Source organism: Epinephelus fuscoguttatus, linkage group LG20 (assembly GCF_011397635.1).
Source record: "Epinephelus fuscoguttatus linkage group LG20, E.fuscoguttatus.final_Chr_v1".
Classification (NCBI taxonomy): Eukaryota; Metazoa; Chordata; class Actinopteri; order Perciformes; family Serranidae; genus Epinephelus; species Epinephelus fuscoguttatus.
In genome coordinates this window covers 18,441,254-18,468,336 of record NC_064771.1, presented here as the reverse complement: position 1 = coordinate 18,468,336, position 27,083 = coordinate 18,441,254, and the positions used below count along the sequence as shown (strand labels likewise).

At 43.0% G+C, this 27,083-nt stretch overlaps 1 protein-coding gene and 1 pseudogene across 1 annotated transcript; both read left to right on the top strand.

The window, feature by feature from the left end:
* The first annotated feature begins 1,105 nt into the window (after positions 1-1,105).
* LOC125880917 (chymotrypsin-like protease CTRL-1) lies at positions 1,106-11,921 on the top strand. The gene is made up of 6 exons (XM_049563753.1): positions 1,106-1,211; positions 8,526-8,540; positions 8,675-8,843; positions 9,053-9,321; positions 10,712-10,860; positions 11,088-11,921. Exons 1-6 carry the CDS (start codon positions 1,154-1,156, stop codon positions 11,475-11,477), a joined length of 1,050 nt encoding a protein of 349 aa, XP_049419710.1. The 5' UTR covers positions 1,106-1,153; the 3' UTR covers positions 11,478-11,921.
* A 5,684-nt stretch (positions 11,922-17,605) lies between these two features.
* On the top strand, positions 17,606-26,796 carry LOC125880916 (chymotrypsin-like protease CTRL-1; annotated as a pseudogene).
* The last annotated feature ends 287 nt before the right edge of the window (positions 26,797-27,083 follow it).

Genomic DNA, 27,083 nt, shown 5'->3' with positions numbered 1-27,083 from the left:
TTCTTATTCCTACTTCCCTTGACATCTCAACCCTTGCCATCCACCTCTCCCATCCCTGCAGAGTCCATGCCTTTGGCTTGCTTTTCTCACAATAACTTAATGTGCCTCTCTACAGCTGAATTACATCAAATCACATCTATGGGTAAAGTCAGAACAAGCATTTGTCGATATACAGCACTCACTGAACATGCGTCTCTTGTGTTACCTGTGTGCGTCCAGCCTGGAGAGTCACTGTGCATTCCAATACCCATACTACCAATACCATATGGTATGCCAGAACAAGATTTAGTATGACCCAATACACAGTATGCCAAAAATACCAGGATGTTCACTACATCTGTATGCGATTCGCAACGCACCCTGTGTTTCCAGAAGGCCTCCAGAATATGTCACTGATAACAAAGACCCTAATGCTGATTGGTGGAGAGGATGATGTCTTGGACCACCACAGCAAAAGTTTGAACCAATCTGAACATGGGGGGTGGGACTAAGCATTCACAACCATTGCTTTTCAGAGCACTTAACTACTTGGGTTCCCTTGACGAATCAATGCTTCAGAATGTGATGGGGTATTCACGTTCACTACAGAGCCTCTGAATGTCCAAACAGGACATTTGTGATACCACTGAAAAGTTAAGATTCTCCACTTTACGTGACTTTTAAAAGCACATAGATTGGATTGGCAGTTCAAAAGTTCTTCAACATTTAAGAACAGTGGCTACCACCAGTGTACCACCTACACAGTTTGCAATGGGTAGCTGTCTCAGTCTTTGAGGCTGCCAAAATTTGAAGATTCAGATTCTTAATGCCAAATATAATGATGAGAATAAACTATGAGCAGAACACCAGAACACAATAGAGAAAACCTCACATCTTCTGGGGCTCTAAGAAACCAAATCAAACCACATGCATTTTTAAAGTCATGCAATAATGAAGTCAGACTTTACACTAGTGTCCACATAAAAAGGACAAAGTAATTGATGTATGGAAAGATAACATTCTAGCTTCACCTTGATGGAGTTAACTTATGATGTATCTAGAAAAACGAGTTTGAGTAGGGAGAGGTTGCTGTGTTTAAAGAGACTTGAGTGCCTGAGGAGTTCATCAGAAGGACTCTCTGCGCTTACTGGAGGCAAAACGTCAGTGACAGCACATGATGGCAGACTGGACTGTGCGGATACTCCTGATGTGTGCTGTCCTCACTGGGCAAGGTGAGCTTTGACACTGACTTACCAGTTTATTCTCTACTTCAACCAATAAATCATCTCTTTTTAAGCTTAGATTTAGTTTTGTTTAACATGGTAGAGAGATTTTGATCCAACTTTATGGTCATTTTCAAGGATATGCTAAATTGTATTATGTTGAGATGTCTATTTCTCTGATAGTTAAAAACATATCTAAATATTACTGCATGGCTGTTGCATTGTACAGAGGTATCAATTAATGATTTTACATCACTAAAACACATTTCATTTGTAATATTATAACAGGAAGATTGATTTCACTGACAGTTTCCACACAAAAAAAGCATCATTGCAGCAGTAAAAAAACATGGTATTATTAACACAAGTCAGTCCTTGTGTTCAGTGATTACTTCATTATGACTCAGCTAAAACTAAAAATCTACTTGAATGTAATCTGGAAAAGGTCAGGGCCTATTTAAAAATCAAATGAGCATATCTATAAATCAGTATCACCATTACTGAATATAAACAGCTGGGAAATTACATTCTTATTTGCTCTGGTTTTATCCTGTTCTGTGTGAATATTGGCTGAAGTACTTAGATGGTGTTAAGTTCCGGTTTTGTTTGGACCCCAAAGCAGATACTGATGCAGGTAAATAACAAAAAAAGGTTTATTAATAACAAGAAAAAACAAAAGAGCAGGCAGTTGAGGCAGGGAGCTGGCTCACTTGTAGAATATTCACCGAAGGATGGATTGAAAAAACTCAGGCACACGGTGAGGCACAAAGGACGACCTGAGCACAACAGGAAAAAAAACACAGGTAAGTTCAAAAGAACTCTAGCAACACTAGAAGAACAGGCAGCAAAAATACGGCTATGCAACAAGTTGATCACAAGATACAAAATGTAAGAACACAGAGCTCTACTGAACATGACGGAATTATCTGGCAGCATAGTAGAGTGAAGACCAGGCTTTTGTAGACAGGAAGATGAGGTGAGTGAAGACAGGTGTGCCTCATCTTCTGCTGCAGGAGAAGCCAGCCACACCCCCTGACACACACATGCACTGCAGAACAGAAAAGAGGGGAGGGAGAGAGAGCAAACACAAAAAATATACCACAGGAACCAAAATCATCACACATGGTTTTCTATGGTGTTTCAGGAAGACTACAAACCAGATTAATTATTGGTACTCTTTAAATATTCTAACAAGACAAGAAGTTTTCTGTTTAACTACCAACAGATATTAATACTGCTCACAGTCACGGCCAACTATATTCATATTGGAAACCATCAGATACTCAATGTTTTTTTTGTTTTTTTTCCCAAATTTTGAATAGATATTTTGGGTACCTTTCTTTCACTGAAGCCCCGTTTTCACCAAACACTTTCAGTATGGTACCTTTGGAACCAACAGTAACCCTTCAGACATGGTTCCTAGACCCTGGCGTTTCCACCGCAAACAGTACTCTTAAATGTGAGCGGGGTTGTTGTCACTCACTGCTCCGTCCAGCACTCACTGTATTTCCTCATTGCCAGTGACACAGATGGAAGTCTGCACCTCGTTTATCGTCCACAGAACGAGGCTGCACGCCGACATTTTCAGAACAAAATAAAACAGGCTGCAGTGACACTTTCTCTCCATGGGATATTGAAAAATTTTGGGATTGTGCGTTTAGTCCTTCTCAGGCAAGCTCAGGGGTTTAGTGTTGCTGGAACCCACAGGAACAATGCTCCACAACAATTTTTTTCTGTGAAGATGATGATTGGGATATACTGTATGCCTAAATTAATGTATATAAACACTTGAAGATCCACTCATTACTAAGAGTGTATGTCGTATAAAATAGGCTGACCAAACGTCCTCTTTTGCCCGGACATGTCCACTTTTCACATCCTGTCCGGGGCGTCCGGGGGGGTTTTATAAACTGATGATAATGTCCGGTTTTCCGTGTGTTTGTGTGTGTGTGTTAGAGCGCGGCACGGGCCGCATATTTCTGCCGAACCCGAACCAAGCCCGACATTATTTAATGACCAAAGCACTGAGTTTGTGTCACACAGTTGTTATGGTTACAGGCTATTTAACAGGCCAGGCGTGCACCAGGCGTGCTCAGTGGAGAGTGAGACCTCCATGTTTGAGACAGGAGCGGGAGGCGGGAGGTCCGACGCTTCCAGCAAGAGGAGATGGAGAAATAAAACAAAATAAGATAAAATAGGAAAAACCTGTCTCCCTCTTTTATTTTATTTTAATCAAGGCGGAGGCTGGCAGCTGGAGGTCTGAGACTTCCAGCGAGGAGAGAAGTAGAAACAAACAGCCAATGTGTGTTATGTTCAGGTGTAAATAACAGTGCCCAAGCAATAAACAGGACAGACAATAGGATTTTATTTATTTTTACACTACATGTTCACTGAAAGCTGACTGAATCCGACCTGAGCCAGAATACAATTTATATAGCTATAATGGGTCGGGCCGGGTTTGATCAAAAATGTAGCTCTACATTTTTGACCAAACCCGGCCCGACCCGTCGGGTACCGTCTGGCTTGGATCGCCACACTCTAGTGTGTGTATGTGTCCCCTATAGAGGCCTATCTGAATTTCTGTCTTTGAGAGATATTATTTTGTAATATCACTGAATTTTCTATCCATACATATAAATTTTAAATATATTTAAATGATAAGGCATCTGTGAGTAAACTGCGAGTATCATTTAAGTAGTCGTGACCAGCCGAGTGTCCTCTTTTTTGGAAATCAAAATATGGTCACCCTAGTATAAAAACTAAAGTAATGGTCAAAGTTGTCACAGTGAAATTTAAGGTGTGCTGATGGATTCATTTCATCAACTCATGCATTGAGTAACATTACACGTAAATGTTCCACCTTAAAAGTTGCCAGAAGTTGACCCAGTGAAGTAAGTAAGTCATTTTATAATTACAGTTTACTGATAAAACTCTCCACGGTATGAACAGTGGTTACATGAGCCTCAAAACCAGCCACAACTCAGCCCTGAGCAGAGTGACCGTCCTCTATTGACCAATCAATGGACTGCAGTGTTCACAGCTCCACCTTTTAGTACCAGATCTGTGTGCTAGGTACCCCAACAGAGGTGTGACCAAAAATGGGGACAGTATGGAACGGTTCCATTGGTACCATCCACAACTTTTTACAGTTGAAATGGAAAAAAAAGCATACCGAACTGAACTGTACCATACTGCTCACAGGGCTTATCTTATACTGACCACTTATACTGAGATATCTGCTCTAATTCGCATTCTGCAAATGTGCCCCGATAGTTCACCTGGTGAGTCCTTCACAGTGGTCAGAGTTCAGTTCCCTACCATGTCGTCCCCCCTACAGGTGTCTATCTACAGCTGTTCTGATAGATGAAGGAAAAACCCACAGAAGATCTATACCACCAGTGTACCACCTACTCATTTTGGTCCATGGGCCACACATAGCCCAGTTTAACTTCAAGTGGGCCGGACCAGTAAAACCATTGCTTAATGACTCATAACACCCCCAAAAGTTACACCTATCTTTTAGTGTAATGGTGTACAAGCCAGTGTTGGGCAGTGGCGTCACTACAGTAGCGGACGTTTGTAGTTTAACTACATTTCTCAGTAGCTTGGTGGTAGCGTCACTGTTTTCTGAATCAAGTAACTTCTCAGTAGTTAAGCTCTTTTATTGATCACTTAGCGCGGTAGCGTCCACGCAAGCTACATTTCCAAAATCATTTCTGAAGCTCAAGCGAGGTGGAGATTTCTGTTATGGACTGAAATAAAACTGTCACCGCTACCACACAGAGTCACTTCCGCATGAACCTGACGGGAGACAGCCCTCCATTCCCAAACACCGCCTTTCCGAACGACCCCCACTCCGAAACTGATTTTCAAGTCCATGTCGAGTTTCCTGCATCAAACGCTGCCGCCCGCTCTCCAGCTGCACTCGCATAATTCTGAAACTCGTTGTACTACAAAAGCTTGAAATGAATGTTCAACTCATTGTTTTCACTGAAAATATGTCACCGTCTTCATTTATTATGTATAATTTTGCTAGCAGCAAACACGTGCCAGGAGACACGTGTCAAGTCTTTTTACGCGCGCCGTCCATGGTGCTGAAATCCCCGCTGCAGCCGCCGCTCCTGCTGCCAGCAGACCGGGGGAGAAAACAAAGACATTTCTTTGCTCTGTGCTTTCAGAAAATAACCAGGGTTAGGGTAAGAAAGACCAATGGCCTGTACAGCAGTCCCACTGTGTTTGCCAGGGCATATCAGGCTGTGTGATTATGCGCATAGATTGGTTTAACGCATTGGAGCAATTTCATACAATTTCGGACATTTAACGTGATAAACTAATTTCAATTCAACATGGTCATTTGCTTAGAGGATTCAGCTGAAGCATAATGAGTGTTATATGTCATTAAGATGAAGTATTTGCTTGTTTTGTGGTTAATTATGCACATAATCCATTTGACCCCATCATGAATGGGATTTATATTCGTTCCTGCAGACAGAGGCAAAAGGATCAATGCGCAGCCTCCGTTTCCTTTGCGTCTCTCTTGTTCATTCAAACTTTGTAAACACGGTTGGGATTTGTAGGGGACATTCATGTGTGTGCTGCTCACTATAAAATGTGTTAACTAAAATGTGTTTACTAGCCTCATTTCTAGTCAAAACAAATCTCTTTACACAAATGACTGACGTTGCTGTCCTCAGATAACAGGTGTGACAGGTAATGATGATTGATGACTGATTTGACTGACAAATGGTTTCTGAGAAAACCACTGAGAAAAAACAGAGGATGACAGAAAAAAGTGTTGGCCATAAATGTAGCCTTAATTGCACAAATGAATGACATTAACATTAAACAATGGTTGCAGTACAGTGTTGAAAGACTGGAAACAAGTTGTGCAATTAACATTCACTGAACAAAGAACACAGGAGATCAGTGATCAGAGTTGTGCATCACAAACGAATGAAATTAAGAAATGGTGATGTAGCACACATACCTGGCAGCATGCCAGTGTGACACATAACAGACAAACTAGATTAAAAAAAATCATAATCAGCCTCCTCATTCCCAAGGGCCAACATGACAATATAAGTGGACTCACATGGACAATCACTCATTGGGTCAGTCAATATGTTTGGAGTATTGGATGAGATGAAATGACACGAATCGAGGCTGACACTTTCTCCTCATAACTGGCTTTATTCAGTGCACGTCACACATCCATGCAGTATATATAGAGTGCACAATGAATGAAAGCATGCCGTGAGACAGTCTCCTGTTGTTTAACTTGCTCCTGAAACCTGACACCCCTTAGCCTTCACAAGCACATCAATATTAGGTGTGCAAAGTCATCCAGTGGACCCTTACGTGGGCAAGGTCTGGCCCCCGGGCCATATGTTTGACACCCCTGATTTATTCAACAGTTTCAAGGTGGGCACCCAAGATAAGTGTCACCAATTCAGTATTTGACCAAATGTCTTCCCTTCTGTTCCTGAGATATGTTAAATAAGGTCCAGAAAAGTGTTTTTTGCAGAAAAGTAAGATTCCTCCATCCATTCCATTTTCATCCGCTTATCCGTGGCCGGGTCACAGGGGCAGCAAGCCAAGCAAAGCACCCCAGACGGCCCTCTCCCCAGCAACGCTTTCCAGCTCCTTCTGGGGGACCCCAAGGTGTTTCCTGGCCAGACGACATATGTATGTGTGTTCTTTGTCTATCCCAGGGCCTCCTACCAGTGGAATGTGCCCGAAACACCTCCAATGGGAGGCGCCAAAAAACACACAAAAAAAAGTCCACTAGTAACCCTAGGGTAGTGTCTTAGCTACAGTCAAGACAAAGCATTGCCAAAAAGAGCATGAGGAAGAGGAACAATAACATTGGCAAAGTTGGCACTATGGCCATGAGAGTGGTGAGCTCTGGTTTCATCATCACATCCCCACAAGTCCTGCTGGGGGTCCAATATCTGTGGCAAAGGCCATCATGACATTAATTTCAAAAACACAAATGTACCACTGTCCAGGAGGTACGTAAAGGTGCAAAATTTCCACCTGTGACACCAAATTGTACTGTAACTGTACTCTGGCAGCAGTACTCTTCCTGTTGGTTGGCACAATACTGAGGTAGTGTTCACAGTATCACTTGTCAACACACCTGTTCCAGCAACAAAACGATGTCTGAGGCCAGACCTTTGATACTGTCAGGGGTCAAACTTCCTTGTTTATACTGTGAACTTGAACATTCCATAACTGTAAAAGAAAAAACCTGCAATGGACCATGCTGCACACCTAAATGACAAACAAATACGCCTGAAATGAATTACCCAATATGAAACTGCCCTGAAACAATTTAAAACATTCATTCACCGGAACAGGAAACTGTTCTCAGTTTTACTTAGAGATGTACTGATACCGCTTTTTCCTTCCCGATACCAATTCCGATCCCTGAACCTTAGGTATCTGCCCATACCGAGTACCGATCTGATACCAGCACATAAAATAAAAATCGATGGGATATGAATTGTTGTATGTCTCAACTCCTAAAACTCTATGTAAAATATTCAGAAATAACTACATAATAGTAGAATGAATGCCATAAATCTTTTTTTATTATTATTATCCAGTGTTGACACAGATCAAGACACAGGTTAAAGTGCAGCCACACAATTTGGTAAAAAAGACATTTTAAAGGCTACAGTAGAATGCGTTTTAAACTCCGCTCCGTTTCCCTTTCGTTTGCCTGTAGTGTGCGTATGCGTAATGACACGAGGTATTACGTGGTATCGGATTGGTCATAGGCTGTACTCGCCGATACCCGGGACCACATTTTAGGCAGTATCGGAGGCATTTCCGATACTGGTATCGGTATCGGTACAACTTTAGTTTTACTCGAGAAAGACAAATCTGTGTATTTTTGTGGTTATTTATTAAAGCCAAACTCATTAGCACAAGTGTACTCTTATGGAATAATCTAACTGTACAATGAAGTGTAATAGTAAAACACATCTTCCATGTTAAAGAACAGCTTTATTTCATTTGCATGGCAGAGATTCAAAAAAGCTCCACATGGAGTCGAACTGTATTGATGTGCACGAGTCTCTGGCCACTTTGATAATATCTAAAGCCATTTGATATGACTAAGTAATTGTAACAAAATTAAATTCGATTCACATCAGAAGGAGTTGAAGAAGCAGGTGGAACTCTGGTGCCACCGTGTGTCTGTAGTTACTCACATCTACTTCACTACTAATACTACTATCAGTGGAAAGATTCGTTGGTTATAACAACATGGAGGTGTGCAGATGTAATTAAACTATTCTTAATCTCTCTTCCCTACAGGGTCAAAGGCTCAGGGTAAGCACAGTCACATTTCATATATTTCAGAGATGCACTGCCAGTACAGTTATAAATACATTTTTAACCCTACACATGATTCAGCCTCACTTTACTGTGAATGTACTGACTCACTGTTGATTTTGCTGTGTCAGATTGTGGGATGGCACCTCTCAACACAAGGATAGTGGGCGGTGAGAACGCCACAGCTGGATCATGGCCCTGGCAGGTCAGCTTGCACTTAAAGCCTCGCGGGTCTCACATCTGTGGAGGGACCCTCATCAGTGACCAGTGGGTGCTCACTGCAGCCCACTGTATCGTAACGTAAGAGAAACTTATAGCACCTGCATCTGTTGCCTTATCACACTCTGTACCAGATCAGATCAGAGGCCTGTCACAGTTGCTCAGCTTCATAAAGTATTTACCAGTCATAAAGAATCATGTATGATCACACCATTAAGGAAGAGGAATCATACATTTGTTCATATCTAATATGTTTTCTGTTATAAGTCTTTATTTATTCTTTTATCCAGAAACTCAACTGGTAATTGGACACTCTACTTTGGACGAGAGACTCAGTCTGGCCCTAATGTTAACGAGGTGAACAGCACTATTTCCCAGATTATCGTCCATCCTGACTACAACAACCTGCTGTTAAACAATGACATTGCCCTGATGAAGCTCAGCAGCCCTCTTAATTTCACTGACTACATCAGACCTGTCTGCTTGGCAAGTAACTCCAGCCAGTTTCATAACTCCACCCCCTGCTGGGCCACTGGCTGGGGCAGACTAGGAGCGGATGGTGAGTACTGGCATGCTGTGACTGCATTTATATATTGCTTTTCTAGTCTTATACCCCTTTTCCACCAGAATTAGCCTGTGTATGCAGTTTTATTTTTACACACTGCTCAACCCGCTAGAAATAGGCTATAGACTCCTTTCCTATTGCTAGATGACCAGAGCTGTGTACATGGCTCTGCAGCAGACCAGTGTGCCTTGCGGTATGTGTGTGTGTTGAAGGCCGGAGAACAGGTCAGTAAAAACTTAACGGTGGTTACTTCTTTTAATATACTTATTCAGTCTCTCTTTCAAACTCAGTGCAGACTTAATGTGAATGGTGTTTGAGTGCTGGTTGGTCGGAGATGGACGGTATTTTGTGACAGCCTGTCATTGCATCTCGCCGGTAAAGGAGCTTAATGTTTTGTCTTTCCACCAATGCCAATTGGAGGTGGAGGCCATAAATACCCGTGACTACTGCAGAGTAATTAGACCTGGGTGTGTGCTGATTAAAACTTCTCCCATTAAATTAAAAACCAAGATGTTAGTGGGTTTTTTTGTGCAGTGGGAAAGGGGCTTGAGTGACCAATCAAAGCCCTTTACAACACAGGCACCATTCACCCATTCATACACACACACACACACACACACACACACACACACACACACACACACATTGTTGGCCAAGGCTACCATGCATAGACCCTCACACCAATGGCTCGGGAACAATTTGGTTCTGACATGTTGACTGCAGGGGCCAGAGATCAAACCACTAAACTTCTAATGAGTAAACAAAGTAAATAAACAAAGAATGAGATCATGGATACAAGCAGCCAAAATGAGTTTCCTCCGTGGAGGTGGCTGGGATCAGCCTTAGAGATATGGTAAGGAGCTCGGACATCCAGCTGCTGCTCCTTCACGTCAAAAAGGGTCCATTGAGGTGGTTCGGGCATCTGATCAGGATGCTTCCAGGGCGCCTCCCGTTCGAGGTGTTCCAGGCATGCCCCACAGGTAGGAGGCCTTGGGGCAGACCCAGAACAAACTGGAGGGATATTTCATCTGGCCGGGGAACCCTTTGGGGTCCCCCAGGAGGAGCTAGAAAGCATTGCTGGGGAGAGGGACGTCTGGCGTGCTTTGCTTGGCCTGGTGCCCCTGTGACCTGGCCCCGGATGAAAATGGGATGAATGGTACAGGGGTGCTGTAGCCTGTACAGCTAACATTGGGCAACAGGTGGGACACATCTTGGACAGGTCAGCAGACCACAGGGCTGACACATAGAGGCAGACATCAACAAGCTTAATTTATGGAGGAAAAGAAGTCATCACCACCACTACTGAAATGAAATATCCTTAAAACTGTGTAAAACAGGGAAAATAAACACCATGTCCTCTGATTTCATTTTCTCTCTCCCACAGCGCCCTTTGAAGTCTCTGACTCACTGCAGGAGGTTGAGGTTCCTCTCATGGGAGAAAATCAGTGCAGTTGCCTCTTCCTACCAGTACCACTGGTAAACATCACTGACGCAATGATTTGTGCAGGGAAACAAAACAAAGGAGTGTGTCAAGTAAGAATAATAATGCATTATGTAACATCTTTAGTAGCTGTCTTCCCTCTCATCTTACACCACTCTGTACCTATTTCAGCACCATAATGCAAACTTTTATATTCTGCTATCAAAATGTTATTGTTAGTCAGAATGCACTTTGCACTGAGGCAAAACTACTCCAGCCTTATTCTGTGTATTTTACCAGCAGTGTTAATTAACTGATCATGTTTTGTGTCTTTTTTCAGGGAGACTCTGGTGGACCTCTGCAATGCAAACAAGACTCTCAGTGGGTCCAGGCTGGCATTACCAGTGTCAGAGAACCTTGTGCCCTGGGTAATTTCCCTGATGTCTATGCCAGAGTCTCCGAATTCCAGGCTTGGATCATGGAACAAGTGGCAGGGTCAAATGTTAGCTTTGTGACATTCAGCTCCAGTGGCACCGACCAAGACGACAGCTTTGTGTGTCGCAGCTCAAATGCAGCCACTGCAGCTCCAAATGCGACAGCCACTGCAGCTCCAAATGCGACAGCCACAGCAGCTCCAACTAACGCTTCCACAGCATCAACTGTTCCAAATGAGCTTACATTCATTGTCATCTTAGTGACAGTGTTCCTGCAGCACATAGCAGCTCCATAGCAGTTTTGCACTGTTTTCTAAATTTCTTCTTCCTCCATTGGGTTATGTTTGTCTTTTAAATAATTGTACAAAGCATACACCTATGTCTAACATCATGATAACTGTAACCGAGTTTATGTGGTGAAAGTCTTGCCACACTGTTGTTTTGGAGCATAAGTTTGTCTTTGTTGAAACATATTTTGCATTGCACTTAATTTTTTTTTATTGGCTCATTCTAATGTAACACAAACTTCATCATCTCAGCCCCATGTCGGCCTGGAGGGGATCATGTGTTTCGTATGTGTTTGTGTGTTCCTGTTATCTGCAGCTAATCTCACAAACTACTGGACTAATCAGTGTATTTTTTTGTGTACACATTTATGGCTGTATGCTGAAGGACCTCTTGTGGGTGCAGTGATTCATAATTGTTTAAAAATACATTTTATTGATAGTGTTATACCGTCATTGACTGCCGACTCTTCATTCCTCTTAACCAGCCAGCAGAGGCCCCAAGTTTTCTAGAAATGGGCTCAACTATAAACAACAAGCCTTGCCTAGTTTGTTGCTGTGCACATTTTGGCCTTCGTTAGACACAATATGAGATCAATAAATGGCCATCTTGACTGTGAGAGTGGCATGCAAAAGATTGGGCACCTCTGGTCAAATGTCTTTTACTGTCAATAGTTCAGTGAGCATGGAAAGGAGCACCATGCCAAGGTTTGGCCACCCCAAGACATTTGAGCTCTTGGACAACGGTTAACATGTTCTCAGACCTGTTAACTAGCTGGTTAGGGCTCTGGCTTATTGGCAGTCATCGTAAGGAAAAAGCCTGAGGGCTGTACCATGAAACCAGATCAACAGAGCAAGGCTCTCTTTTTCTGAGCTGACTTGAAAAACCCTAAAGCCTTCAGTCACAGATTGCGGGTCCCATGAAGGTGGTTCTGAACTTGTTCTGTTAATCCAGGCTTTCTGCTTCAGGCTCTGTGCACGCTCGTATAAAACAAGTCAAATGACACGTTCAACACATCTGACACTTAAAATTGATCAATCATGTGCTGCTTACTTCTGCCTTTGAAGAATATTAAAAAGCAATACAGTAAGAAGCGACACTGTTGCTTCTATTAAGGCGAGAGAAGAGTGCTTGCATTCATATTACTAATGATGTGAACTCATAGGTGAATGTGCTGAATTTACTTGATGCAGCAGATTTAAACGTTAAACTCAAGAGCTGCATTTACTGTCCCACGATGGAGATGTGGAAATCACTTAACTCTTGGGGCACAGCAAGGTGAAATAAATTGTATTGATTGCATACGCTATTATCTGTGATTAATACCAACAGACAGTATGTGACAAAACGTCTCCCCCTCTGTTGCTGAAATATGACACTAAATAACGTCAAGAAAGTTTTTTTGCAGAGAAATACAGTGTCACAGTGATGTTGACCTTTGAACATAATCATTTCATTATATCCTATTAGGCATTTGTGTGAAATTTTGTCATAATTAGCATATAACTTTTGGCCAAAAGCATTTTTTTGAGGTCACAGTAACCTTGTCCTTCGACCACTGAATTTGAATCAGTTCATCCATGACTCAAAGTTGTGCTAAGTTTGAAGACATTAGCGGGCTGGGTTACACAGTGAAGTCAAGCTGTCGAAGACTTGTCGATAGCTGGCTGGAATGGAAGCTGAAGGTTGTTTCATGCAGTTCTTGCTTGGTTAAAACCTCTGTTGGGTCCATTATTGGTTGGTCCACACTGTTACAGGGTAGAACATTGGCAACAAGTGACTGGACCCAATTGGGCGCCAGCTGAGGAGGCAGAAGGATAAATCCAGCCATTTATTTTGAAAGCTTAGAGGCATCAGAGTCCAAATGGCAGTAGGTCCGGCAGACAGGTAACAGATAGGTCGATGATGTGTAGAAAAATAACAGACAGGTAATGAGCAGACGTAAAAACACACTGCAAAATGACAACCTGACGGAGGTAAAGAGGATTTGGGCCGGTACGTGGAGCTGGATCTAATCAGAGGATAATGGGAAGCAGGTGACTGACTGGGGGAAGCAGGTAAGGAGGTGGGCGGGGAGCCGAGCAGAGCGGATGAGGGGAGTGGAGGCAGGTGTGTAGAGGAGTGTGGCAATCAGGTGGTGGAGAAAAGAGGGAAAGTTAGAGGACATCTTGTGGATGGAAGGAAACAACACATTCTCACTACAACCTTGTCACATATGTACGTTTGGTCACGGACTTTCCACGTACACATCCGACATGCAAGGTACCCTGGGTGTGTTGGTTGTTGATGTTCTGGGATGCCGTGTCGAGTTCTGCCTGTTACATGCTACATCTTCTTTCAAGATACACTTCCGTTTTCACAGGAAATAAACACTCTACATCGGTACGAGAAGATCCCACTCACCACATCTCACCCACTCACCTGAGGCAATGGTCAGATTAATGCAGACACTGTGACACAGCCCATCTGAAAACAGTTTGCGCAACCGTCATTCATAATTGAGAGTCTATGCTTATCTAGAAACTCCTCAACAACTGCCCCAGAGCTTTATATCTGTCCCACAGACAAGGGGCCTACAGGCTTATAAACAGCACCTTGAAGAAGATCAGCTCTGCGTTCAGCATTTCAGGCAAATAGGCTATACGATGCTTGTTAAGGTTGCTTAGCAACCTCAGACGCAACCTGCTGCCGAGCTCTTGGAAGCTGGCACAGAAAAGGCACAAGAGTAGCCCCCAGTGCCCGACCTCACACTAACTGGCAGTTATTCCACAGGCTAGTTAATATCATGTCGGGCAGGAAATCCAAAGTATGGGATCATTTTGAGAAGGTGAGGGACGAACCCAAGCTGACATGTAAACTCTGCAGGCAAATATTTGCCTATCAATCGACAACTACACACATGACATATCATCTGAAACATGTAAGTAGCTACATGCCCATTAGCCACTTAGCACAATCATTGCTGCTTTGCCGACAGTTTCATTAAACAGGCGGCTTGCTCAGTAGGCTATGTGACGTGCACTTGTAGATAAAATATAGGCCTACACCCAGTTAGACCTATGTGAAATTTTATTGGGCACATTATGCTTGTGATTAAATCACATATGAATGCACCTCAGCTGGTTCCAGCCCTCGAAAGCCCAGGTAGCTCTAAACTGCCTTAGCCACCTCCCTCACCTCATCTGACTGATATTTAGCCCCGCTCTAAACTCCCCATAATGTCTTCACTTTAGTCAGTTTGTCCCTGACCTGGTCTTACTTCCTGCAGTTTATTCAAAGCTTGGTTATCATCTCCACACCCACCCCCAAATACTGTTCTTATTCCTACTTCCCTTGACTTCTCAACCCTCGCCATCCACCTCTCCCATCCCTGCAGAGTCCATGCCTTTGGCTTGCTTTTCTCACACTAACTTAATGTGCCTCTCTACAGCTGAATTACATCAAATCACATCTATGGGTAAAGTCAGAACAAGCATTTGTCGATATACAGCACTCACTGAACATGCGTCTCTTGTGTTACCTGTGTGCGTCCAGCCTGGAGAGTCACTGTGCATTCCAATACCCATACTACCAATACCATATGGTATGCCAGAACAAGATTTAGTATGACCCAATACATAGTATGCTAAAAATACCAGGATGTTCTACTACATCTGTATGCGATTCACAACGCACCCTGTGTTTCCAGAAGGCCTCCAGAATATGTCACTGATAACAAAGACCCTAATGCTGATTGGTGGAGAGGATGATGTCTTGGACCACCACAGCAAAATTTTGAACCAATCGGAACTAAGCATTCACAACCACTGCTTTTCAGAGCGATTAACTACTTGGGTTCCCTTGACGAATCAATGCTTCAGAATGTGATGGGGTATTCTCGTTCACTACAGAGCCTCTGAATGTCCAAACAGGACATTTGTGATACCACTGAAAAGTTAAGATTCTCCACTTTACGTGACTTTTTAAAGCACATAGATTGGATTGGCAGTTCAAAAGTTCTTCAGCATTTAAGAACAATGGTTACTTTTTGCAATGGGTAGCTGTCTAAGTCTTTGAGGCTGCCAAAATTTGAAGATTCAGATTCTTCATGCCAAATATAATCATGAGAATAAACTATGAGCAGAACAGCAGAACACTGGAGAGAAACCACACGCCTTCAGGGGCTTTAAGAAACCAAATCAAACATCACTGGACCTTTGGTGGAAGATGTGGAGAGCAGAAGTCAAAATAAATGTACATGTGTGTCACACTCATCAAGGAGAATAAAGTCTGGCCACTTTATCTGCTAGCTGGTTAATAGTTATGTAAGACAGAAAATAAGCCTCATATAAACTCTATTAATTCCACCAGGCCTGGAATTTCATCATTTTAGGGGCAAGGCCACTCGGCCTTTTGTGTTGCCAATTTTTTGAGGGCACAAAGGCCAAAAGCCAGGGCAGCAAGGCCATAAAATAAAACAATCATTTTAAGTCTACGTTCATAATGAATCTAAGGACTAACTATGTATAACTACTGTAATGTACTAAGTAATAATGTGATTTATTTAATAGCACTAATAAACCCAATGTGTTTTAAATACAGAACAACCAGATTCATGTATTTATAAGCAAACTATCTTACATATTAGGCCTAAATATTTTTTGAGTGTACATGATAAACTGATTCACTGAACAAGACCGGCTTACAATTAGCCTATTTTTGATGTGTTGTTAGATAGCTACAAACGAACAAACTACAGCAGGGCTATTCAATTAAGTTACTATTTCAACTGGGCCACATTTCAAAATAATGTCGACGGGCCACATTTTTAGCAGCGAGCAACCACTTTTTTTTTTTGCATACAACAGACTAAAAAGAGCTATCAGTGCACAGACGCATAATAAGTGACATTAACAGTATCTAACAACACACACTATCTCTCTACCAGCATCTCCCTCTCTCCTCTCTTCCACACACACACATGCACACACCTCACCTCCTGATGCTTTCCTTAGGTCAGTTACACAGGATATACAGTCCATGGCAGCAGCAGTCATGTTTACAACAACAAAGTCGCTATTTAAAACCCAATAATATCTCACTGGAATATAAATATTCCTCCTGAATCACAATACTGAGTGAAGAAAGTCACGTTATCTCAGCATGAAGACAAACGTCAGTATCAGTCATTCATCCTGCTCTCTGTCCCTCCTCTACTGAGGACGCTCACTGTCTGCAGGTCGGCTGCCTCAGGTACATGTTCAGATAAAGTGTTAGCCTACACACAGACAGCTTTCATTGTAGTTTTAAGTCTAAAACACTTTGCTGTTAGCACCGCGAGCGCAATGTGTTTGTGTTGACCGCGATCATAAATCATAATAGCGGTGAATGAGAGACTGTGGACAGAGCAGATTGAAATATTCTACATGCTGATCACATGAATTGATAAAGTATTGGCTTGGCTGACAGAGGTTTTATTGCACTTACTCACAGTAACAAGTGTAGCTGTCGTTAACTAGAGTCATCTTGAAGTTATATTCCCTTCATCTGCACCACGGCCCCACCCCTGCACAATGACGATACATGAAACCGAAACTTTAAAAAGTGACGCCGATAATGGCGGAGCTTACTGTTATTATGGTGTTGATTAAACTTGCCTTGGGTTGTTTAATACTGGGTCTCGGTACCGATCCCTGCCCGGGCGTTTGATGAAGTCTCCTGGTTGGCCGGTGATAAATTGGTGTCAAACTGTCCTTACAGCCCGTCCGAGCGCTTCATGCCAGGCTTGAATCAAACCCTCCACTGGTGATGTAGGCATCGTCTCATTTGAAGTTGCTCAATAAGAGTCCAGAATGTCACACACATTCTACATTCTATTTCTCAATCGACACAGCCGTCAAAGCCGTGTTGACAGGAAAGAGGCAGAGGAGAAAAACCGCAAAATTACCTGGGGCAGTGCGGGTAGGGCATCAAGGCCACTGTGGCCCTCGGGCAGATATTTTTTTCAAGGGCACAGGGCCAAATGAGAAGGGCCACGAGAGCCATGGCCCTCGTGGCCCTCGTGAAATTCCTGCCCTGCATTACACTATTGCATTTTTAAAGTCATGCAGTCATGAAGTCAGACTTTACACTAGTGTCCACATAATAAGGTTTAGAGACTAAGTAATAGATGTTGTAAGTCATAACCTTTGGGCCTCACCTTGATGGAGTCAATTTGATAAAAATATCTAGAAAGACGAGTTTGAGCAGGGAGAGGCTGCTGTGTTTAAAAAGGCTTGAGTGCCTGAGGAGTTCATCAGAAGGACTCTCTGCGCTTACTGGAGGCAAAACGTCAGTGACAGCACATGATGGCAGACTGGACTGTGTGGATACTCCTGATGTGTGCTGTCCTCACTGGGCAAGGTGAGCTTTGACACTGACTTACCAGTTTATTCTCTACTTCAACCAATAAATCATCTCTTTTTAAGCTTAGATTTAGTTTTGTTTAACACTGTAGAGAGATTTTGATCCAACTTTATGGTTGTTTTTAAGGATATGCTAAATTGTATTATGTTGAGATGTCTATTTCTCTGATAGTTAAAAACATATCTAAATATTACTGTGTGGCTGTTGCATTGTACAGAGGTATCAATTAATGATTTTACATAACTAAAACACATTTCATTTGTAATATTATAACAGGAAGATTGATTTCACTGACAGTTTCCACACAAAAAAAAGCATCATTGCAGCAGTAAAAAACATGGCATTATTAACACAAGTCAGTCCTTGTGTTCAGTGATTACTTCATTATGACTCAGCTAAAACTAAAAATCTACTTGAATGTAATCTGGAAAAGGTCAGGGCCTATTTAAAAATCAAATGAGCATATCTATAAATCAGTATCACCATTACTGAATATAAACAGCTGGGAAATTACATTCTTATTTGCTCTGGTTTTATCCTGTTCTGTGTAAATATTGGCTGAAGTACTTAGATGGTTTTCTATGGTGTTCCAGGAAGACTACAAACCAGATTAATTATTGGTACTCTTTAAATATTCTAACAAGACAAGAAGTTTTCTGTTTAACTACCAACAGATATTAATACTGCTCACAGTTACTGCCAAAAAACACTATATTCATATTGGAAACCATCAGATACTCAATGTTTTTTGTTTTTTTTTTCCAAATTTTGAATAGATATTTTGGGTACCTTTCTTTCACTGAAGCCCCGTTTTCACCAAACACTTTCAGTATGGTACCTTTGGAACCAACAGTAACCCTTCAGACATGGTGCCTAGACCCTGGTGTTTCCACCGCAAACAGTTCTCTTAAATGTGAGCGGGGTTGTTGTCACTCACTGCTCCGTCCAGCACTCACTGTATTTCCTCATTGCCAGTGACACAGATGGAAGTCTGCACCTCGTTTATCGTCCACAGAACGAGGCTGCATGCTGACATTTTCAGAACAAAATAAAACAGGCTGCAGTGACAGTCTCTCTCCATGGGATATTGAAGAATTTTGGGATTGTGCGTTTAGTCCTTCTCAGGCAAGCTCAGGGGTTTAGTGTTGCTGAAACCCACAGGAACAATGCTCCACAACAGTTTTTTTGAGTGAAGATGATGCTTGGGATATACTGTATGCCTAAATTAATGTATATAAACGCTTGAAGATCCACTCATTACTAAGAGTGTATGTCGTATAAAAACTAAAGTAATGGTCAAAGTTGTCACAGTGAAATTTAAGGTGTGTTGATGGATTCATTTCGTCAACTCATGCATTGAGTAACATTACAAGTAAATGTTCCACCTTAAAAATTGCTGGAAGTCGACCCAGTGAAGTAAGTTATTTTTTTCTCCGACTGCAGCTGCTGTAAGAGGCAGCAAAACATCCTTTCATTTTATAATTACAGTTTACTAATAAAACTCTCCACGGTATGAACAGTGGTTACATGAGCCTCAAAACCAGCCACAACTTAGCCCTGAGCAGAGTGACCGTCCTCTATTGACCAATGGACTGCAGTGTTCACAGCTCCACCTTTTAGTACCAGATCTGTGTGCTAGGTACCCCAACAGAGGTGTGACCAAAAATGGGGACAGTATGGAACGGTTCCATTGGTAAACAATGGTTGCAGTACAATGTTGAAAGACTGGAAACAAGTTGTGCAATCAACATTCGCTGAACAAAGAACACAGGAGATCAGTGATCAGAATCGTGCATCACAAACAATGAATGAAATTAAGAAATGGTGATGTGGCACACATACCTGGCAGCATGCCAGTGTGACACATAACAGACAAACTAGATTAAAAAAAATCATAATCAGCCTCCTCATTCCCAAGGGCCAACATGACAATATAAGTGGACTCACTCACTCATTGGGTCAGTCAATATGTTTGGAGAATTGGATGAGATGAAATGACATGAATCGAGGCTGACACTTTCTCCTCATAACTGGCTTTATTCAGTGCACGTCACACATCCATGCAGTTTATATAGAGTGCACAATGAATGAAAGCATGCCGTGAGACAGTCTCCGTGTTGTTTAACTTGCTCCTGAAACCTGACACCCCTTAGTCTTCACAAGCACATCAATATTAGGTGTGCAAAGTCATCCAGTGGACCCTTAAGTGGGCCAGGTCTGGCCCCCGGGCCATATGTTTGACACCCCTGATTTATTCAACAGTTTCAAGGTGGGCACCCAAGATAAGTGTCACCAATTCAGTATTTGACCAAATGTCTTCCCTTCTGTTCCTAAGATATGTTAAATAAGGTCCAGAAAAGTGTTTTTTTGCAGAAAAGTAAGATTCCTCCATCCATTCCATTTTCATCCGCTTATCCGGGGCCGGGTCACAGGGGCAGCAAGCCAAGCAAAGCACCCCAGACGGCCCTCTCCCCAGCAACGCTTTCCAGCTCCTCCTGGGGGACCCCAAGGTGTTTCCTGGCCAGACGAGATATGTATGTGTGTTCTTTGTCTATCCCAGGGCCTCCTACCAGTGGAATGTGCCCGAAACACCTCCAATGGGAGGCGCCCAAGAGGCATCCTGATCAGATGCTCAACCACCTCAACTGACCCCTTTTGAGCAGCGGCTTTACTCGGACCTCCCTCCAGATGTCCGAGCTCCTTACCCTATCTCTATAGCTGAGCCCAGCCACCCCACAGAGGAAACTCATTTCAGCCCCTTGTATCTGTGGTCTCTCAGATTTGGAGGTGCTGACTCTCATCACAACTGCTTCACACTCAGCTGCGAACTGACCCAGTGCATGCTGGAGGTCATGGCGTGTTGAGGCCAACAGAACCACATCATCTGCAAAAAGCAGAGATGCAATTCTGAGGTCCTCAAACTGGACCCCTTCCTTCCCCTGGCTGCACCCCGAGATCCTGTCCATAAATATCACATGGACAGATCATGGATGGAACAGTGAGATGTCACAGTGAAACTGACTTTTGACCTTTGGGAGATAAACGTCATCTCTACGTCCTATTAGATATTTCTGTTAAATTCTATCATAATTAGCATATGAATTCTTGAGTTTTGGCCAAAAACGGGTTTTGTGAGGTCACAGTGACCTTGAGCTTTGATCACCACATTCTTATCAGTTAATTGTTGAGTCCAAGTGAACGTTTGTACCACATTTAAAGAAATTCAGTATTACGCTCATGAGAACAAGAGGGATGTAAGGCCACAGTGGCCTTGACCTTTGACTACCAAAATCTAATCAGTACATTAATGAGTCCAAGTGGATCCCTCAAGGCGTCTTTGAGATATTGTGGTCACGAGAATGGGATGGCCTGCTGGGTGAATGGCCCGAACAACCTGATAACCGACCAGCTGGAGGCATAAAATTGCCTGCAGAGGGTCCAATATCTGTGGCAAAGGCCATCATGACATTAATTTCAAAAACACAAATGTGCCACTGTCCAGGAGGTATGTATGGAGACTTCAGGTAAAGGTGCAAAATTTCCACCTGTGACACCAAATTGTACTGTAACTGTACTCTGGCAGCAGTACTCTTCCTGTTGGTTGGCACAATACTGAGGTAGTGTTCACAGTATCACCTGTCAACACACCTGTTCCAGCAACAAAACAATGTCTGAGGCCAGACCTTCGATACTGTCAGGGGTCAAACTTCCTTGTTTATACTGTGAAATTGAACATTCCATAACTGTAAAAGAAAAAACCTGCAATGGACCATGCTGCACACCTAAATGACAAACAAATACACCTGAAATGAATTACCCAATATGAAACTGCCCTGTAACATTTTAAAACATTCATTCACCGTTTGCAGGAAACTGTTCTCAGTTTTACTCGAGAAAGACAAATCTGTGTATTTTCGTGGTTATTTATTAAAGCCAAACTCATTAGCACAAGTGTACTCTTATGGAATAATCTAACTGTACAATGAAGTGTAATAGTAAAACACATCTTCCATGTTAAAGAACAGCTTTATTTCATTTGCATGGCAGAGATTCAAAAAAGCTCCACATGGAGTCGAACTGTATTGATGTGCACGAGTCTCTGGCCACTTTGATAATATCTAAAGCCATTTGATATGACTAAGTAATTGTAACAAAATTAAATTCGATTCACATCAGAAGGAGTTGAAGAAGCAGGTGGAACTCTGGTGCCACCGTGTATCTGTAGTTACTCACATCTACTTCACTACTAATACTACTATCAGTGGAAAGATTCGTTGGTTATAACAACATGGAGGTGTGCAGATGTAATTAAACTATTCTTAATCTCTCTTCCCTACAGGGTCAAAGGCTCAGGGTAAGCACAGTCACATTTCATATATTTCAGAGATGCACTGCCAGTACAGTTATAAATACATTTTTAACCCTACACATGATTCAGCCTCACTTTACTGTGAATGTACTGACTCACTGTTGATTTTGCTGTGTCAGATTGTGGGATGGCACCTCTCAACACAAGGATAGTGGGCGGTGAGAACGCCACAGCTGGATCATGGCCCTGGCAGGTCAGCTTGCACTTAAAGCCTCTGGTCTCACATCTGTGGAGGGACCCTCATCAGTGACCAGTGGGTGCTCACTGCAGCCCACTGTATCGTAACGTAAGAGAAACTTATAGCACCTGCATCTGTTACCTTATCACACTCTGTACCAGATCAGATCAGAGGCCTGTCACAGTTGCTCAGCTTCATAAAGTATTTACCAGTCATAAAGAATCATGTATGATCACACCATTAAGGAAGAGGAATCATACATTTGTTCATATCTAATACGTTTTCTATTATAAGTCTTTATTTATTCTTTTATCCAGAAAGTCAACTGGTAATTGGACACTCTACTTTGGACGAGAGACTCAGTCTGGCCCTAATGTTAACGAGGTGAACAGCACTATTTCCCAGATTATCGTCCATCCTGACTACAACAACCCGCTGTTAAACAATGACATTGCCCTGATGAAGCTCAGCAGCCCTCTCAATTTCACTGACTACATCAGACCTGTCTGCTTGGCAAGTAACTCCAGCCAGTTTCATAACTCCACCCCCTGCTGGGCCACTGGCTGGGGCAGACTAGGAGCGGATGGTGAGTACTGGCATGCTGTGACTGCATTTATATATTGCTTTTCTAGTCTTATACCCTTTTCCACCAGAATTAGCCTGTGTATGCAGTTTTATTTTTACACACTGCTCAACCCGCTAGAAATAGGCTATAGACTCCTTTCCTATTGCTAGATGACCAGAGCTGTGTACATGGCTCTGCAGCAGACCAGTGTGCCTTGCGGTGTGTGTGTGTGTGTGTGTGTGTGTGTGTGTATAAGGCCGGAGAACAGGTCAGTAAAAACTTAACGGTGGTTACTTCTTTTAATATACTTATTCAGTCTCTCTTTCAAACTCAGTGCAGACTTAATGTGAATGGTGTTTGAGTGCTGGTTGGTCGGAGATGGACGGTATTTTGTGACAGCCTGTCATTGCATCTCGCCGGTAAAGGAGCTTAATGTATTGTCTTCCCACCAATGCCAATTGGAGCTGGAGGCCATAAATACCTGTGACTACTGCAGAGTAATTAGACCTGGGTGTGTGCTGATTAAAACCTTTCCCATTAAATTAAAAACCAAGATGTTAGTGGGTTTTTTTGTGCAGTGGGAAAGGGGCTTGAGCGACCACTCAAAGCCCTTTACAACACAGGCACCATTCACCCATTCATACACACACACACACACACACACACACACTGTTGGCCAAGGCTACCATGCATAGACCCTCACACCAATGGCTCGGGAACAATTTGGTTCAGTATCTTGTCTAAAGACCCTTTGACATCTGGACTGCAAGGGTCAGGGATCAAACCACTAAACTTCTAATGAGTAAACAACCGCTCTACCACCTGAGCCACAGCCACAGGTGATTACCCAAGATGGCAACCATGCTCTTCCTTGAAGAGACTTTTTCCCAGCGGCCACTCACAGTATTGCAGCGATGATTATATAAGGACGCATTCACACTGGCGCTATTTGGTCCGCTTAAAACAAATCCTGGTCCGCATCCATGGATAGTTCGGTTTGTTTGGAGTGGTGTGAATGCTCTTTCGAACTCTGGTGTGGACCAAATGAGCAAACCCTGGTCCACTTGAAAACTGGAGGTTTCGGTTCACTTACAAGTGAACCCTGGTGTGGTGTGCTTACAGTGGGAAATGCAAATGGACCGCTTTAAAAAGTTCAGTGTGAAAGTGAACCGAACCAAATGAAGGTGTGAAATTTTTCGGCATTCCACACCCAATTGAACCGAGTTCCCCAGACTATCCTGGTGTGAATGCGCCCTAAGATGTGTCTGCAAAACTGTTGACAGGACACCTTGAACTGAAAACAAGGGCAACTGTGACTCTTTCTGTTATGGATTTTATTTTTTATCAATCGAGGTTTATATTTGTAAAACTTTCCTTCAGCCAAGAAAAGCAATTTAAAAATCTGTGACATCATCACAATGTAAAGTCTATGAGCCCAGTGGGAACTTACAGGCGGGGCCAGCAGGAGAAACACTATTGCGCACAACTCCATTGGAAAGAAAAGGCGCCATCTTGGGATCTGGTGTCTAGGTAATATTATTTATCTATAATCAACATGTTGGCATTGTCATTGTGAGCAGGCTAGCATATTGACACTGGCATTTAGCCCCTCGTACACCTTACAGAGCCTCTAGCATGGCTGGACACTCTAGTCTTTTTTCCTGACAGTTACAAGGTGCACTGTCACAAATTGATGGTCATGGTACAGGGGTTCTCTGCCGGAAACCGGTGGATTGTCCCCTCTGGGTTGGGAGAGAGTTATTGCCTCAAGCAAAGGAGTTCAATTATCTCAGGGTTTTGTTCATGAGTGAGGATAGACTGGAGCGTGAGATGAATTGGCGGTTTATTGTGGCCTCTGCAGTGATGCGGGCGCTGCACCGGACCGTCGTGCTGAAGAGGGAGCTGAGCCGGAAGGCAAAGCTTTTGATTAACCGGTCCATCTACCAACCCTCATCTATGGTCATGAGCTCTGGGTAGTGACCAAAGAATGAGACTGTGGATACAAGCAGCCAAAATGAGTTTTCTCCATGGGGTGGCTGGGCTCAGCTTTAGAGACAGGGTAAGGAGCGCAAACATCCGGAGGGAGCTCAGAGTAGAGCCACTGCTCCTTTGTGTCGAAAAGGGTCAGTTGAAGTGGTTCGGGCATCTGATCAGGATGCCTCCTGGGCGCCTCCCGTTAGAGGTGTTCCAGGCACGTCCCACTGGTAGGAGGCCCCGGGGCAGATGCAGAACACGCTGGAGGGATTACATATCTCATTTGGCCTGGGAACAGCTTGGGGTTCTCCAGGAGGAGCTAGAAAGCGTTGCTGGGGAGAGGGACGTCTGGCATGCTTTGCTTGGCCTGGTGCCCCTGCGACCCAGCCCTGGATGAAAATGGGATGAATGGTACAGGGGTGCTATAGCCTGTACAGCTAACATTGGGCAACAGGTGGGACACATCTTGGACAGGTCAGCAGACCACAGGGCTGACACATAGAGGCAGACATCAACAAGCTTAATTTATGGAGGAAAAGAAGTCATCACCACCACTACTGAAATGAAATATCCTTAAAACTGTGTAAAACAGGGAAAATAAACACCATGTCCTCTGATTTCATTGTCTCTCTCCCACAGAGCCCTTTGTAGCCTTTGACTCACTGCAGGAGGTTGAGGTTCCTCTCGTGGGAGAAAATCAGTGCAGTTGCCTCTTCCTACCATTTCTAAACATCACTGACGCAATGATTTGTGCAGGGAAACAAAACAAAGGAGTGTGTCAAGTAAGAATAATAATGCATTATGTAACATCTTTAGTAGCTGTCTTCCCTCTCATCTTACACCACTCTGTACCTATTTCAGCACCATAATGCAAACTTTTATATTCTGCTATCAAAATGTTATTAGTCAGAATGCACTTTGCACTGAGGCAAAACTACTCCAGCCTTATTCTGTGTATTTTACCAGCAGTGTTAATTAACTGATCATGTTTTGTGTCTTTTTTCAGGGAGACTCTGGTGGACCTCTGCAATGCAAACAAGACTCTCAGTGGGTCCAGGCTGGCATTACCAGTTTTGGAGAACCATGCGCCCTGGGTAATTTCCCTGATGTCTATGCCAGAGTCTCCGAATTCCAGGCTTGGATCATGGAACAAGTGGCGGGGTCAAATGTTAGCTTTGTGACATTCAGCTCCAGTGGCACCGACCAAGACGACAGCTTTGTGTGTCGCAGCTCAAATGCAGCCACTGCAGCTCCAAATGCGACAGCCACAGCAGCTCCAAATGCGACAGCCACTGCAGCTCCAAATGCGACAGCCACAGCAGCTCCAACTAACGCTTCCACAGCATCAACTGTTCCAAATGAGCTTACATTCATTGTCATCTTAGTGACAGTGTTCCTGCAGCACATAGCAGCTCCATAGCAGTTTTGCACTGTTTTCTAAATTTCTTCTTCCTCCATTGGGTTATGTTCGTCTTTTAAATAATTGTACAAAGCATACACCTATGTCTAACATCATGATAACTGTAACCGAGTTTATGTTGTCAAAGTCTCACAACACTGTTGTTTTGGAGCATAAGTTTGTCTTTGTTGAAACATATTTTGCATTGCACTTAATTTTTTTTATTGGCTCATTCTAATGTAACACAAACTTCATCATCTCAGCCCCATGTCGGCCTGGAGGGGATCATGTGTTTCGTATGTGTTTGTGTGTTCCTGTTATCTGCAGCTAATCTCACAAACTACTGGACTAATCAGTGTATTTTTTTTTGTGTGCACATTTATGACTGTATGCTGAAGGACCTCTGCTCGTGGGTGCAGTGATTCATAATTATTTAAAAATACATTTTATTGACTGTTTTATACCGTCATTGACTGCCGACTCTTCATTCCTCTTAACCAGCCAGCAGAGGCTGCATGTTTTCTAGAAATGGGCTCGACTATAAACAACAAGCCTTGACTAGTTTGTTGCTGTGCACATTTTGGCCTTCGTTAGAGACAATATGAGATCAATAAATGGCCATCTTGACTGTGAGAGTGGCATGCAAAAGACTGGGCACGTCTGGTCAATTTTTTTTTACTGTTAATAGTTCAGTGAGCATGGAAAGGAGCACCATGCAAAGGTTTGGCCACCCCATTTGAGCTCTTGG

Excerpts from the sequence above, each read along its gene's own strand:
- LOC125880917 (XM_049563753.1), top strand. The coding sequence starts at position 1,154 with ATGATGGCAGACTGGACTGTGCGGATACTCCTGATGTGTGCTGTCCTC. Across the intron at positions 8,844-9,052 it reads GCAGCCCACTGTATCGTAAC|AAACTCAACTGGTAATTGGA; the intron begins GTAAGAGAAACT and ends TCTTTTATCCAG. Across the intron at positions 10,861-11,087 it reads AAAACAAAGGAGTGTGTCAA|GGAGACTCTGGTGGACCTCT; the intron begins GTAAGAATAATA and ends GTCTTTTTTCAG.